Consider the following 16659-nt stretch of genomic DNA (forward strand, 5'->3'; position numbering starts at 1 on the left):
CTGTGTGCCCTAGAGCCAGTGCCCCGCAACAGCAGAAGCCATCGCAATGAGAACGCGACAGTAGGCTCCATCACTGCAACTAGACAAACCCTGCGCAGAGGAACCAAGTCCCAGCACATCCAAAAATAAATACATGTTTTCAAAAACACAACTTGAGGCAAAACCACAAGTAGGGGGCTGGATTTGCGTATCAAAGAGAGAAAATTTGGTGGAGGCGGGATTTATAAGCTATAAATGTGCCCTCGGTTGTTTAAAACTAAAAAATAAAACCGCACGTTGAGGTAAAACTGCAATTAGTATGGCTCAGGTGGTTGGCAGAGTAATAGCCCCAGAGCAGCTATGAAGCAGAGACTTGGAAAGGTCAGCACTGCACGAAGCTTTGCCAAAGTCTCAAGAATAAAAACTTTGTAGTTCCTTGGACAGCCCCTAGACGCACCAGGCTGGGAACTGGAAGTGAGAACTGGAAAGAGGCAGAGTGGCTGGGAGGATGTGGCTTGCTTTCCAGTGGCCAGATCTAACCAGGAAATGCCAGGTGGTTGTTGGAGAGATATAAACCGAGGGTTCAACTGGATACGACACAGTAGAGAGCAGGCCTCAGGCCAATTGCTTCACACTTGGAGGGGTCCTCGAGGTTACAAGAACTCTCAGCAGTGGAGAGCCTCGCTTTAGCATCTGTCTTCTCCTTTCTGCGGGGCCAGCACCTCTCTTCCACAAAATAGAGGTGCTTTCTTTGGGCTTCTCTTTCTCTCTGGAGGTCAGAGACCCTAGACTAGGTCCCTCTTTTTTAGGAATCTCAGACAGAGAGCATCCGTCTAAGTTGTTTCTCCTGTTTCCGCTACTTTTTCGAGTTAAGAGGGCTGTGCAGGACCCTCTGGCTCTGAGGTTGGAGTCATTTTCTTACGAGCGCCGCCCCCGCCCGCTCCCCCAGCTCCCAATCTTCTTCAGGCTCGCGGTGGCGACCGTGTTCTAGTTCAACAGTGCACCGCACTGGGCACAACACACTACCAAAGGGCAACTCCATGGAAACTGAAACATCACAACTCTGCGAAGGTATCGCGAGAGGCGCGGTTGCGCCTGCGGCGGAGAGAGGAGGAGCGAGGGCGGGAGCCGAGAGAGAAGTGGGAGGAGCCTAAGCGCTTCCTAGGTCCCGGGCGGGAGACTGTCCCTCCCAGCGGCGCCCCCGCGTGACTGCGCTTTACATAATCGAGGCCGCGCGCGTCATAAGTGACGTACTCCAGTCCAGGCCGAATCAGAGTCCTACGAAGCTCCGTGTTCCGCCCCTTTCCCCTTGATAGACGTCGAAGTGAACCAGTGAACGGGCATCTAGCGCTGCCGCGCCCGCCCTGGTCCGCTCGCACCCGAGGGCCCGCCTGCCTGCCGCAGCCCGCAGCCTGCCGCCGCCAGGTTGTGCCTCAGACTGTCAGATAAAGCGGCGGGCCGGGCCGGCGGGGCGGTGAGCACGGCCCGGGCCGGACATGGCGGCGCTCTACGCCTGCACCAAGTGCCACCAGCGCTTCCCCTTCGAGGCGCTGTCTCAGGGGCAGCAGCTGTGCAAGGTGCGCGGGCTGGGGCGGCGGCCGGGAACTGGGACGCTCGAGGCGCGGCCCGGATCTCCCGGTTCTGCGGGGACGCCCGGCGGGGTCCCCTGGGCAGGGCGTGGCAGGCCCGCCTATCTGAGGAGCCGCACTCGCCCCGCCGGTAGTCGGCGGGGCACGTGGGGGAGACCCAGGCCCCGTCCAGGTCCCTGCGGCCGGCGTGTCCGGGTGCTTAGCAACCGTGAGGGATTGTTCTCGGACCCCGTGAGGTCGGGGGAGGGGACACCTGGTCCCCGGCTCGCCCTGGACCAGCGGCGCCGGAGATTCCCCTTGGGCTGGCTTCTCCCAACCCCCGCCGGGGTCTGATGGGCTTCAGACTTACGGACCTCCTACCCCACCTGGGATAAACTCCAGAGTCGGGTGCTGCCTGGGAGGATTGCCTCGAACTCGGGCTTCTCACGGGCACTTTTCAGTCAGTTTCAGAGTCAGAGGTAGGCAGGCTTCATAATAAAGCCCCGCAATCAAGCGCATAAAGCAAAAGGATTATTTTTTCAGCGTCTAGTTAGTGACCTTCAGTCTTCCCCCCTAACCAGCTGCTGATCAGTTTTTACCCTTGAAGGTCCAAGTTCTCTTTTTCGTTTAAGTTGCTTCATCTTGTTTTGCCTATTTAAGTGAATAGAGGTTCTGTGAGGTGACAGTTAAAAGTCACTAAGCCGACTGGAGAGTGATGTCGAGATATCTCCAGATTAATCGAGTTTGTGTCTCTGTTATGGATAACTCATAATTGTGTTGAGGCAATCGTTATTGCCTCAAATGGCCATAACTTTGACACTTTTTGTTAACTAGGTATGAGCGATCTCAAAAATCAAATAGTTGAGTGCCTTTTTGGCCTTAAATATATAAATATATATTTGTGTGTATTTGATTTTAAGGGAGTTTTATGTATGTAAGCAGTAATAATTTTTATCCAGTACTTTGATTTCACAAATGAACCTGCTGAAAAATCACAGAATGGCAGAGGCAGAACCGACTAGAATTCAGGGCTTTTTATTCCTTATGCCTGAGGCTTATTCATACCTTTGTTTTACAATTTATGACTAGTTCCATATAAATTCTTACTTAACTCCCACATCAGTGTAGGGTGGTGATGCCAGTATTACAGACGAAAAAAATTAGTCCCAGAAAGTTAAAGTGACTCAGTCAAGCACAGTGCTTGTGCTTGGAATAGTACTCCGGTCTTCTGCCTCCTACTGAAGACTGTTTCCATTTCTGACTGCTTAAAGTTATATCCTCATTTCATTTCAGGAATGTCGGATTGCACACCCTGTTGTGAAGTGCACCTACTGTAGGACTGAATACCAGCAAGAGAGGTAATCAATTGCATTATACGCAGGCTCTGCCATTTCCGGTTATCACACAATGGATGTAAAATACACATGTTGTTCTCTAGTTATTCATTAATTGCTTACCTTATTAGTTACTTATTTTTCACATCCTTGATAATTTTATATTGTGGTTTTGATATTTTTGACACTAAGAAAGCAACCCCACAACAGAAAACATGAGTCTTGTGTTCTAGTACGTTTATATACAGAGTTTGAAGAAATTATAAGCCCAAAGAAGATACTTTTGAAAATGTGACAATCCTGATAAAGGGTTTGTTAGCCCTAGTCACATTTGAAAAAACTCACTTGCCTTTACACTTAGCTTGTGTGAATCTCATTTTGAGAAGTGTGAAAAATACCTGGGTGTGAATGAAGCACACATCTACAGGGGACTTTTTAATGGCAGCAGAGTGGTTTAGTGGTATAGCAAGTTCAACTTTTTTGTGGAACTGTGGCTGTAGGTAATAGTACCTTAAGCAGGATGGGGTCTTGTTTGCTAGCTCATGCAAGGACCTAGAAGCCTGATTTTAGTCAGCATCATTTCAGTTCCGGGACTGTTTCCCCAACATTTTGTTATGTGTATTTTCAAACAAACAAACAAAAAAACAAACCAAGACACTAGACTGTAAACACTCATCTACCCACTACTTAAATTTTACAGTTTAAAGTTGTGAACATTAGTGTACTTGACCCTAAACACTTCAGCATGCATATCATTAACTAGAGTTCAATATTTGTTTATGGTTTTTAAATTTTTTTAGAGGTAAAATTCGCACACAGTGAAATGCTCACATCTTATTTGCATCATTTGATGAGTTTTACAAGCAGTATAAATCTATTTTACCCCAAACCCCATCAAAACATAAACATTACTGTCACCCCAGAGATTATAACTCCAGCCTAGTCAGTCCCCACCCTCCTTGCTTTTTTCCAAGCAACTATTGTTCTGATTTTCCTTTCTACCATAGATTAGTTTTACCTGTTCTAGAACTTCATATAAATGGAAACATATAGAATATTACTCTAGAAGCTTTATATTTTAGCTCTTACATTAGGCCTGTGATTCCCTTTTGAGTTAGTTTTTGTGTGTAGGGTGAGATGTGAAGTTTAAACCTTAATTCATACCATACATAAAAATTAATTCAAGATGGACTATAGTAATAGGAGGGTTTTTTTGCATTTTTTTTCTGAGGGGTCAAGAACATTTATATATATTGTTATATACTTCCCACTCCTTGAGTAATAAATCTGAGATAAACCCAAATGTTCAACGTCACAGTATCACTGATGCTAATTCTCTTTCTAGAGGTCTTTTTCAATGTACTTCACTTCCTGAACTGCCTTTTTTTTTTTTTAAACTCACTGGACCATCAGGGAAGTCCCTGAACTGCCCTTTTTAAGTGGCAGAAAATTGCCCTGGGAAATATTTTGTTTGAATATCTCATTTTAATTTAATGTTTTCTACGTTGAGGTATTTCTTCTGGCTTTTAACTTTATAGTCACTTTGATAGGAATTGTAGGGGGAAGAAATCAAAGTAGTGAATATACTGGATTTTTATGCGATTTTGTTTTTGGCCCTCAAATATTGTTTAAACTGTTCTTAATCATCAGGTATTTGTTTGTACCTTCCTGTGTGAAGATTTTATTTGAAGATGATTTCTTTTCCCCAAGACAGTTTATCAGTTTAGGCAAGTTGGAAATACTGTGACCTGGATCTTCACTGAGCTACAAGGGAAGTCCCCTCATAAGGGAAAGGGTGTGTTTATTTTTGTCAGTGCTTAGCTCCTAGAGTACTTGAAATATTGAAAAAATATTTAATGTTCACATCTATTTCCCCACATCTGTGATTTTCATATGCTTTTGCTTACAGAGGAGAGTGTAGACAGAGTAAGGTCAACATGAATAGAATTTCTGAGTTTATACCCCAAACACCAATACTTTATTCCTCATCTCAAATTTCTCACCTGGTCATCTGAACTAAGGAGGATTAATTTCTGAGTACATTTTTTGTCTGATTTTAGTATATGTGCTGCCGAAGTGAGCACTACATTTTTTGTCTGACATAATATTTCTTTTGAGGGTCCTCTCCACATCTGATAATTTTACTTGGTGATACTTGGAAATTTCATAATCAGAAACAGCTCACTCTCCACTTAAACCAAAGCCTCATTTTATTTGAGCTAAAACTACAAAAGAATTAAAAGAGTTCATGGCCAGATAACTCAACCTTCAGTTAATCTAATATCCAAGCCATTTTTTACCTTGGCCCTTAGTAATGAGAAAATTCCTTGGAGTTAAGAAGAATCACTTTTGAGATGTTCTAAGTAAAATGACTTTTTTTCCTTATAAAACCTTGTGTCTCTTTCTTCCTTAACAGTAAAACCAATACTATATGCAAGAAATGTGCTCAGAATGTGCAGTTGTATGGAACGGTAAGTAGGGTTTCTCCATACCTAACAGTGAGTAGTCTGGTCTCTTGGGACCTTACCTTCTGCGAACTGTTAATATAATTACAGTTTTTTAATTAGAAGACCTAGTTATGTAAAAATGTTCTCAGAAAAATGTATCTAGTATTTTAGCTTTCAAAGTTAGCTAATATTTAGTTCTTGCAGGCATTCTCCCAATGTGTTTATACACTGATAATGGCAAAGAGGCCTTTTCAGAAATTTGGAAGTGCTTGCTGGTTTCGCCAAAGAGCTAGTTCTGTTGAATTTGTTAGAGAAGTCCTAGCATATATGCTAATGGATTTTGTTATTTATTTAAAAATAAATAGTCCTGTGCATAAAAACCACTTTACATGGTATGAGAAATTGGGCTTTATTTGATCAATGTAAAAGGAAATTTATAAAGTTGGGAATGCATTTTTGCAATGATTAGTGAACGTGTATAATAGAAATCATTGCATTAAAAAATGCACTGGTATTTTATATATACTTACTTGACACCTTTTCTTCTCTTAAAGCCCAAACCTTGTCAGTATTGCAACATAATCGCAGCTTTTATTGGCAACAAGTGTCAGCGTTGCACAAATTCAGAGAAGAAGTATGGACCACCGTATTCTTGTGAACAGTGCAAGCAGCAGTGTGCATTTGACAGGAAAGATGATAGAAAGAAGGTAAGTCTCTGTGTTTTTCTTTTTTTCTTTCAGAGAAATTAAGATGGGCCAACTGCGTTAAAAAGACATGTAACAGAGACTGATTTCTCAGTTCCTCTCCCAATTGTTATTCACCTTGAAAAAACTTTTCAGCTTTTTTTTCTTCACTTATCAAATGTGGACCATTATGTTCTAACATTTCATGGGTTAGTGTTTCATGAGAATCTAAATTACAGTGATCAACATCCCTTATAAGTGAGATGGTGATTGACAAAATTCTACAAAACTCTGTAGAGATTGTGACTTAAGCAAGATAAGTGTATTACTAGTTTTACAATCTGGCTCTTCAAATGTTTCTCTCTGTTGAAGTTAAAGATCACAAGAAGATAATACAGATAAAGGTCTATGTGGAATGATGGTACCTTGGTGGAATTAAAATGGTATAGATTTGGTCTGTTTAAAACCCTCCAGTGCTTGCACTTAGGATAAACCCCAAACTCCTTTCATCGCCTGCAAGGCCCATACCTGACTCTGTCTCATCATCCATTACTCTCCCCTCTTTCCTTTTGGTCCAGCCACACTGTCCACCTTTGGGTCCTTCAGACATGCTGGTCTCATTTGTGCTGGCTGGTATGCTGGATACACAGCCTTCTCCAGAGTGTCATGACTGGTTCCTCATGTCAGGTCTCAGCTCAGTTGCCACCTTCTCACAGAGACCTTTACTAACTCTCAGTCACTCTATCATATTCTCTGTTTATTGTCTTCAATAGCATGTAATTATCTTGTTTATTTGCGTACATGTTTGTCTACCCCCACTGGACTATGAGCTCTTTGTCCATCTTGTTTTCATGCTGTGTTCCCAGCAGTCTGACACATAATAGGTGCTTGATAAATATTGTTTGAGTGAAAGAGTGTTGTACGGAAATTGTCAGTGTCCAGAGGTGCTTTTCAGAGTTGGCTTAGTCTCTCAAAAGCTTATTCTTGTAACCCAATTCATTAATTTACAATGGGAGGAAGTAACTTTCTAGCGACTAGAGTACTCCTGCCTGCCAACCAGGGCACCTCTTCCCTGAATCAAGATACTGGAAAAGCTGAATTAGTAATCAGAAGGTAACATATAATAATTGGAGCGAGCACAGGGTTTTCAGTCCCACAGATGTAGGTTCCATCCCACTCCTGGCTTAGCTGGATCATCATGGGCAAAGTTCTTACTCCTGTTACGCATTAGTTTTGTCATCTTTACAATGGGAATAACAGTAGCTACTTCACATGGGCATAAGGAGATTTAGTTGATATAGATATGTCATATAAAACACTTAATTTTGAGCCTAGCACTGTACTTCAGTAAATGGTACCTATGTAATTATTAATTGGATTACTTTAGAATTCATTAAGTTTCTATTTTCTAGTTACAATCCTATGATTAGAGTTTGCATAATTATAGGTATCTTCAATCACTTGTTTACAAACTTAAGGAAGACTAATTTTAGGGATTAAGGGTGGATAATCTGGACTCAGTGGGCTTCCCAGGTGACTCGGTGGTAGAGGATCCACTTGTCAATTCTGGAAATGTGGGTTTGCTCCCTGGGTTGGGAAGATCCTCTGGAGGAGGAAATGACAACCCACTCTAGTATTTTTTGCCTGGAGACTCCCATGGACAGAGGAACCTGTTAGGCTACAGGGTCTCAAAGAGTTGGACACATCTGAATGACTGACCATGCATGCATGCATAATCTGGACTCAGAGTGCCTGGGTTGAAATCTTTGTTCTGTCACTTATTTGTTGTATGACTTCGGTCAAGTTAATCTATCAGTGCCTCAGTTTCCTCATCTGTAAATGAGGCTGATCAGACTTCAGCATTGTTATGAAGGTTGAGTTATTGGGTGTAAACCCCTTCAAAAGGAATCTGGCATGTGATAAGTACTCAGTGTTATCTATGATGATTTCTTTATGATAGTTTAATTCTCAGAGGGTAATTTTCTATTTTTAAAGTTTATTTGTTAAGGGAAGATTGAAATAAGGTGTCCTGTGGTTCAGTATTTGATTTTCATGTTTAATGCTCTCTTTCAATGCATTTGCTTTGTTTTCAAACCCTTCTTCAATGAAAGCTCTTTCCTGGGCAAGGTCTCCTAGAGTATTTTAAAATCAGGCCTTTAGGCCACATCCCATAACCATGAAATGCACCACATTGAAGGTTTCAAAATTCATTTATGCATCCATTAACAAATAATTACATGCTGACACTGTTCTGGGTATTGAAAATACACTAATGAACTAAGCAGAAGACACTTTATTCTCTCAGGTTTTATCTGTGTATGTAGGAGACAAATGAGAACAAACAAGGAGTTGAGTGAACATAGGTTTTAGATGTAAGTGCTGTAAGGAAACAGGGTCTCTGGTAGAGAGTGACTGGGGAGGCCAGTTTAGATGGGGCACTCAGGAGGACCTGCAGGGAGATCACATCTGACCGGAAACTGAACTTGACGAGAGGGAAGCCGCAGTAGGAATCTCTGGAGGGCAAAGATCCTGGGAAGAGAGACCAGCTATGAAAAAACCCTGAGGCAAGAGCGATGAGCCTGGGGGCTTTCCCTGATGGTCCAGTGGCTAAGACTCCGAGCTCCCAATGCTGGGGCAGGAGTCAGGGCTCAATCCCTGGTCAGGAAACTAGATCACACATGCCGCAAAGAAAATCAAAGATCCTGCATGCAGCAGTGAAGGTCAGAGATCCCACATGCCACAACTAAGACCCAGTGCAGCCAAATAAATAAAAGAAGGAGGCAGCGTGAGCAAGGGAATGAGATTTTATAAAGGCAAGTAGGGGCTACATTTTAGTCAACATACGCCATGGTAAAAAATTTAAATTTTCATATAAGATAATTTAAGATTTTAAGGTGAGGAGAGTTATGATCAGATTTACATTTAAGAAGTCCTCTGGTACCTACGTAGAAATGGTTGATAGAAGAACCGAGAGGTCATTTGGGTGAGTCAGTTTTTAAAATATTTATTTATTTGGTTACGCCAGGTCTTGGTTGCAGTACGTGGGATCTTTAATTGAGATGTGCAAACTGTTAGTCATGGCATGTGGGATCTAGTTCCCTGACCAGGGATCAAACCCAGGCCCCTTACACTGGGAGTGTGGAGTCTTAGGCACAGAACCACCAGTGAAGTCCCTGTGTGAGTCTTGTAGCTGTGAGAGATAAGAATGATCTTGCTTGGGTGGAAGCAGCAGAGTTGGAAAGAAGTGAATAGATCAGACCAATGACTTGCTAATATAATAGGAGAGTGAGGGGCAAAGAGGCTTTTGCTAACAAGATTAAAAAATACTTCAGATAAATGATGATATGGCTTACCTACCCATGTTCAAAAGAGGGCAGAAGGTCTAATTTAGAGGTAAGACAAAACTAAAAACTAAACTCCCAAAACTAAAACTAAAACTCCCCAAACTAAAATTCCATAAAATTTCAGCACATACCCTCCCAAGTGTGACCTAATAGGTCTGCTCCCCTGCCACTTGTATGAGGCCACTTCACAAACTCAGTTTTGCAATCTGAGTGTGGTACAGAGGTGCCCCAGTTTCAGAGGATTGTGGAAGCCCCATTTTGCTTTCCTAGCCCTATGCTCTGCACCTTGGTGTAGAGATGCTTCTGCCCAAAGTGATCGACTTTTTCTGATTCAACAAAGTGCCATAGTAGTCACCACCAGGGACTGGGGCCTTGGAAGCTACTTCCCATCAGTCTTTTTCTGGAAACCTTCTTTCCATCTGAGAAAAGATATTCAGCATACCACTTTATGAGTCATCTATAAGGTATGAAAGCTAAAGTACAAATTTTATGTTTTATCTTCTCCCTGCTGTATTTTCCTTGGTGAGAACTATGGAGATATTTGTGTCTTTTGAAATTCTTGTGGGAACTTTGCTCTGTTGTGTGTTAAGTTGAAGAAAAACAAAATAAAAAAATACATATAATTGGCATATTTAAAAAAAATTTGGCTATACCCCGTGGCATGCAGGGTGTTTGTTCCCCAACCATGGATTGAGCTTGTGCCCCCTGCAGAAAAGCACAGAGCACAGAGCCTTCACCACTTGACCACCAGGGAAGTCCCCAGGTCATATTTTATTAAGCACTTTTTATGTACCTTGCACCATGCTTTACCTCCATTATGTTACTGAATCCTTGCACCAGCCCTCTGAGGTACATATTATTATCCTTCATTTTATAGATGAAGAAATTGACACCAGGAGTGCCCGGGTGACTTATATGGTCACACAGTTCATGAGTGGCAGATCCAGACTTAACCAGAAGTTCTAGCTCCTGATACCCATGTTCTCAGCCTCCGCACTAGCACATTCCTCCTTTATCTTTGTCTCCTCATCTTTCAGGTAGATGGGAAATTGCTATGCTGGCTATGCACGCTTTCATACAAACGGGTCCTTCAGAAGACCAAAGAGCAGAGGAAGCACCTGAGCAGCTCTTCCCGTGCTAGCCACCAGGAGAAGGAGCAGTATAGTCGACTGAGTGGCGGTAGCCATTACAACAGGTAACCCCAAGATGCTTGAGATAGAACGAGAGGTTCTGGGAGGTCAGATGTAATACACAAGTAGTCATGGAAGATACCATTTTGTCCAAATTTTCGTATTTTCTCTCTAGTTGCTAATCTATAGAGGGAATCTCGTTTGATGTATTTTATAATTCATATATCATCCAAGGGCCAGAGAGACTTCCATAAGGCATTAGGGTTTTCTGACTTGGTTTGTGTTGTGTTTTAGAAGTTTGTGTTCTCCCCACCCTTAAGAGTGGGTTTTCTCCCGAGAAGACTGGACATTTCCACAGTCTGAGGAAATGCAACTTTTCTTATGCATATTTGGCTAGGAGATTGATAGATATTCTAGGTTTGTCCTTATAAGATCCAGTCACAATGATGTCCCTTCATTGTCTTAAGCTTCCTTTCAGAGTATCTGTTGTATTGTTAAGAGTTCTGACTTTGGATTGAATCCTGGGTCTGCCAGGTTCTCTGTACAGGATCTTGGGTAAGTTTTTTCATCTGTAAAATGAGGAAAATAATATTAACTCATGGAGTTGCTATGAAAATAAATTATATGGTATGTGCATAGTGATTCGTTTTATAACCGGCATATAGGAAGCTTCAGTACATGATAGTTATGCATTGTTATCATTACCTTTATGATTTTGTTTGTTCATTGTTAGTTACTTTCATGGACCAGATTCTCTGCAAGGAATGCAGAGATGAGTAAAAAGAATCACTCTGTTTTCTAAGAGTGTGCAGCCTGGTAGGCAAGACAGACCTGTAATCAAATTATTGCAGGATAATCTAAGGGTGTCACAGTTAAAGCATGTCAAGATACAGGCATAAGAGGCTGGAGTAATTAACTGCCTTGGGAGGTCAAACAGTGAAAGATCAGAGAAGAGCTGACATTGGAACTAGATCTTAGGATAAGTCAGATAAGGAATGGGTGGAGACATCCTAGGCTGAGGGAATAGCAACTGCAAAGACATGGAGGGCATAAGACCACATGGAAGTTAGGAACAGCAAATCCTTTTATTTTGCTGGAGCTTATGGTTGGGAGCTGGAAAGTGGGATGGAAAGGAATCCAGCAGACCTGGTAAGTAACCTGAACTTGATGTTAGTAATTTTAATAGGAAGACACTGAAAGGACCTGTGTTGGGGAGGGACCAAATCTACCTTTAAAAAAAAAAAAGATTAACCCAGACTATTGTGAAGAATGCATTGGAGGAAAAAGAGACTGGGGGCTAGTTAAGAAGCTTTTTTGGTAAGAGTCCAGAAAGAGATGTTAATAGAGAACCTCAGACAGTGGCACCAAAGATCGAAGAGGTAGATTCAGGAAGACATTTCAGAAGGAGAATTACACGTAATTTAGGTAATCTGATGAACAGACAGATGGGCAGGATCTGGGTGAATAAAGGATAATTCTCAGGTTTCTTACTGGGGTGAGTGAGTGAATCCTTATCTGAGAGGCTATCGGAAGGGGAAAAAAGAAGTTCAGTTTTGGAAAGTTGAGTTTGAAGTGTCAAGAACTATTTAGCTCTTTTACGTGGCACCTTTGAGGCTATCAGCTGCTTCAGGGTGAAGCAGAACATCTCTTTGGCAGCCACTGGCTGCCAGAAACTCACTGCAGTGGACAGTGAACACAGACTTTGTACTGTCTGTGAAAAGTTCGTGGCTGTGGAAGTTGCTCTTGATGCTCCAGGTAAAGAATGGAGGGATTATGTGGTTCGAATCGGTGGTGGGAATGACAAGCAAATAACCATGAAGCAGGGTGTCAACCCATAGCAGTGTCCACCTGCTACTGAGTTGAAGAGTATTCCTGTTACAGACCAAGGAAGATGAGAAGGAAAGAGCAAATCTGTATGAGGTTGCATTGTGAATGCCAGTCTGAGTGTCCTCAATTTGGTCTTTGTCAAAAAGGGAGAGGAGGATATTCCTAGATTTACTGGTACTACTGTGACTACACCTGGGGCCCAAGAGCTAGAGTCTGAAAACTTTATAATCTCTGAAGTAAAGATCTTAATTACTGCCTCCTGTACAATGTCACAAACCTCTGTCCACAGTTCTTCAGGTACTCTGTCTATCAGATCTAATTTCTTGAATCTATTTGTCACTTCTACTGTATAATCATAAGGGATTTGATTTAGGTCATACCTGAATGGTCTAGTGTTTTTCCCTAATTTCTTCAATTTAAGTCTGAATTTTGCAGTAAGGAGTTCATGATCTGAGCTATAGTCAGCTCCCGGTCTTATTTTTGCTGACTGTATAGAGTTTTTCCATCTTTGGCTGCAAAGAATATAATCAATCTGATTTCAGTATTGACCGTCTGGTGATGTCTATGTGTAGAGTCATCTCTTGTGTTGTTGGAAGAGGGTGTTTGCTATGACCAGTGCATTCACACTAGCAAAGTAATGCTCAGAATTCTCCAAGCGAGGCTTCAACAGTATGTGAACCGAGAACTTCCAGATGTTCAAGCTGGATTTAGAAAAGGCAGAGGAGCCAGAGATCAAATTGCCAACATCTGTTGGATCATCGAAAAAGCAAGAGAGTTCCAGAAAAACATCTACTTCTGCTTCATTAATTATGCCAAAACATTTGACTGTGTGGATCACAACAAACTGTGGAAAATTCTTAGGGAGATGGGAATACCAGACCACCTTACCTGCCTCCTGAGAAATCTGTATGGAGATCAAGAAGCAACAGTTAAAACTGGATGGACATGGAACAACAGACTGGTTCCAAATTGGGAAAGGAGTACGTCAAGGCTGTATATTGTCACCCTGTTTATTTATCTTATATGCAGTGTACATCATGCATAATGCCAGGCTGGATGAAGCATAAGCTGGAATCAAGATTGCCAGGAGAAATATCAACAACCTCAGATATGCAGATGACACCACCTTATGGCAGAAAGCGAAGAGGAACTGAGGAGCCTCTTGATGAAAGTAAAAGAGGAGAGTGGAAAAGCTGGCTTAAAACTCAGCATTCAAAAAACGAAGATCATGGCATCTGGTCCCATCCCTTCATGGGAAATAGATGGGGAAACAATGGAAACAGTGACAGACTTTATTTTCTTGGGCTCCAGAATCACTGCAGATGGTGACTGAAGCCATGAAATTAAAAGATGCTTGCTCCTTGGAAGAAAAGCTATGACCATCCTAGACAGCATATTAAAAACAGAGACATTACTTTGACGACAAAGGTCCGTCTAGTCAAAGCTATGGATTTTCTAGTAGTCATGTATAGATGTGAGAGTTGGACCGTAAAGAAAGCTGAGTGCCAAAGAATTGATGCTTCTGAACTGTGGTGTTGGAGGAGACTCTTCAGAGTACATTGGACTGCAAGGAGATCAAACCAGTCAATCCTAAAGGAAATCAGTCCTGAATATTCATTGGAAGTACTGATGCTGAAGCTGAAACTCCAATACTGTGGCCCCCTGATGCGAAGAACTGACTCACTGGAAAAGACCCTGATGCTCAGCAAGATTGAAGACAGGCGGAGAAGGGGATGACAGAGGATAAGATGGTTGGATGGCATCACCAACTCGATGGACATGAGTTTGAGCAGGCTCCAGGAGTTGGTGATGGACAGGGAAACCTGGTATTCTGCAGTCTGTGGAATCACAAAGAATCAGACATGACTGAGCACCTGAACTGACTGAAGTAAAGATAATGTCCACCAGTATATTGTGAGAAAGCCTTGAACCCGAGATGATGAGAAAACTAGGACCAAAGCACCCAAAATTCAGCGTCTTTTTACTCCACGTGTTCTGCAGCACAAATGTCAGCATATTGCTCTGAAGAAACAGAAGATAAGGAAGAAAATAAGGAAGAGAATAAGAAAATAAGGAAGAGGCTGCAGAATATGCTAAACTTTTGGCCAAGAGAACGAAGGAGGCCAAAGAAAAATGCAAGGAACGGATTGTCAAGAGATAGAAGCTATCCTCTGAGAGCTTCGACCTCTGTGTCTGTGCCCAGTCAAAAGTAAGATGTTCTGGAAGTAGCAGGAAACTAAGATCTGATATTTAAAAAGATTATTATTTAGTAGGAGGTTAGGCTATAATTCAGAAGAGGTTTGAACATGAGCCATTGGTAGCATATAAGAGTCAGTGGTAGCAGAGCTAATTTTAAAATGTGGATTTCTGTGGCCCTACCTGAGTTTAATTTGTTAGGATCTAGGATGGAATCCAGGAATCTGCTTTGTTTTATAAACCTCTTACCTGATTCTCATGCAGATGATTGGGGAACATCATTTCCACCCACTATAATAGTTGTTAAAACCATACTCTTGACTGATACAACTTAGGCTGGAGACTGAAAACAGTTTATAGAAGCACTCAAGAAAGGATGGAGTGAGTATTTGAAAACCAAATCTCTAATCAGTGTTAATATCCAAAATATATAAAGAATTCAACAGTATGGTGTTTGCTCAAAAAATTAAAAATAAAACTATCATATGATCCCAGCAATCACTCTTAGTATATATCTGAAGGAACTGAAATCAGCATTTCTATTCATTTATTCACAATACCTAATATATGGTAGCAACCTGAATGTCCTTGGAGGGATGAATGTTTGAAGAAAATATGGTATATACATTCAATGGAATATCCAGCCATAAAAAAAGAAGGGAATACTGCTATTTGCTACAACATAGATAAGCCTGGAAGGCATGTGGTAAGTGAAATGAGCCAGAGAGAGAAAGACACACACCATGTAGTTTCACTTTTATGTGGAATCTTAAAAACTGATTTCATAGAAATAGAGAATAGAATGGTGGTTGCCAGGTGCAACAGGAGAGGGAAATGGGGAGGTGTAGGTTAGAGGGTACACACTTTATTAGGAGTAGTTCTGAGTTCTGATGTACAGCTCAGTGACTGTATGCTTTAAAGTTGCCGAGAGTAGGTCTTAAGCATATTGTTGTTCAGTCCCTAAGTCATATCTGACTCTCTGTGATCCCATGAACTGCAGCACGCCAGGCCTCCCTGTCTCTCACTGTCTGCCAGAGTTTGCCCAAGTTTATGTCCATTGAGTTGGTGATGCTATCTCAAGCATGCTCACCATTAAAAAAAAATAAAATGGAATTCCCTTGGCATTCCAGTGGTTAGGACACTGCGCTTCCATTGCAGTGGGGACAGGTTCAATCCCTGGTTGGGTAACTAAGATCCCACAAGCCACGTGACACAGCCAAAAAATAAAATCAAGTATGCAAGGTGATGGGTGTATTAATTATCTTGATCTTGGTAGTAATCATTCTATAATATATATAAAATTGTCACCTCATACATTTTAATTAATGTACAGTTATATTTGTCAGTTATAAAGTTGGACATGATGGGGAGAAGGCAAGATCAGTGTATCAGATATTGAAAAGAGGCCAATAAGAAAAGGTCTGAAAAATCCTTTGGACTTGGCAATTTTACATCCATCAAAATAAAAGGATTGCAGACTAGTTTTAGGGACTAAAACTGATCTTTAGGGTTGTCATGAGACTCTTAGATACTAGAAGATTTACAGAAACAGAGTGAAGAAGAACTGGACTTGGTGTTCAAATATGTAAAGCTGTCTAGGCCCAGCTTCACTGCTAACTAGCTGTATATCCCTGGGTAAGTCAGTTAACTTCGATGAACCTCAGTTTCTGCAAAATAGAAATAATCCCTTGTATATGCCTCACAGTATTATAAGATACATGGGGAACAATGAATGTGAAAGTACTTTTTAAATTGTAAGATGGATTATGCTTCTGATTGAGGTTTTATTGACTTATTCTCATAGTTGTTAATAAAGCAGATAATATTTAATCACAGCTAAAAATTTGGGGAAGGACTATAGAAATGAACTACCCATGCACATATGGAATTAAGACGGGTGGATTTTGATGATCAAAAATAATTAACTCTTGCATAGAATAGGTACAATATTATGTTGGTCCCATTTGACAAGACTTTCATTGTGATGTTTTATTAATCTTTGATTTCTAAAGTGTGTGTATCTCTCTTTCTCTCTCTCTCTTTTCTTTTTTGCCATTAAAAGTCAGAAAACCCTTTCTACGTCTTCAATTCAAAATGAAATCCCAAAGAAAAAATCCAAGTTTGAGTCGATCACAACCAATGGAGATAGGT

General features: G+C 41.4%; 1 protein-coding gene across 2 annotated transcripts in view; it reads left to right on the top strand.

The window, feature by feature from the left end:
* The first annotated feature begins 1367 nt into the window (after nt 1-1367).
* FAM76A (family with sequence similarity 76 member A) overlaps nt 1368-16659 on the top strand; it is a 28344-nt gene continuing 13052 nt past the window's right edge. The window contains exons 1-6 of one of the 2 annotated variants that reach the window (XM_020909128.2): nt 1370-1556; nt 2841-2905; nt 5298-5352; nt 5883-6035; nt 10393-10550; nt 16571-16657. In XM_020909128.2, coding sequence (XP_020764787.1) covers nt 1476-1556; nt 2841-2905; nt 5298-5352; nt 5883-6035; nt 10393-10550; nt 16571-16657 — 599 coding nt within the window. In that variant the 5' untranslated portion in view covers nt 1370-1475. Of the gene's footprint in view, nt 1557-2840; nt 2906-5297; nt 5353-5882; nt 6036-10392; nt 10551-16570; nt 16658-16659 lie in introns of both variants that reach the window. The other variant, XM_020909129.2, reaches the window with a different exon arrangement.

This window comes from Odocoileus virginianus, chromosome 30 (genome assembly GCF_023699985.2).
Source record: "Odocoileus virginianus isolate 20LAN1187 ecotype Illinois chromosome 30, Ovbor_1.2, whole genome shotgun sequence".
In the NCBI taxonomy this organism is placed as follows: Eukaryota; Metazoa; Chordata; class Mammalia; order Artiodactyla; family Cervidae; genus Odocoileus; species Odocoileus virginianus.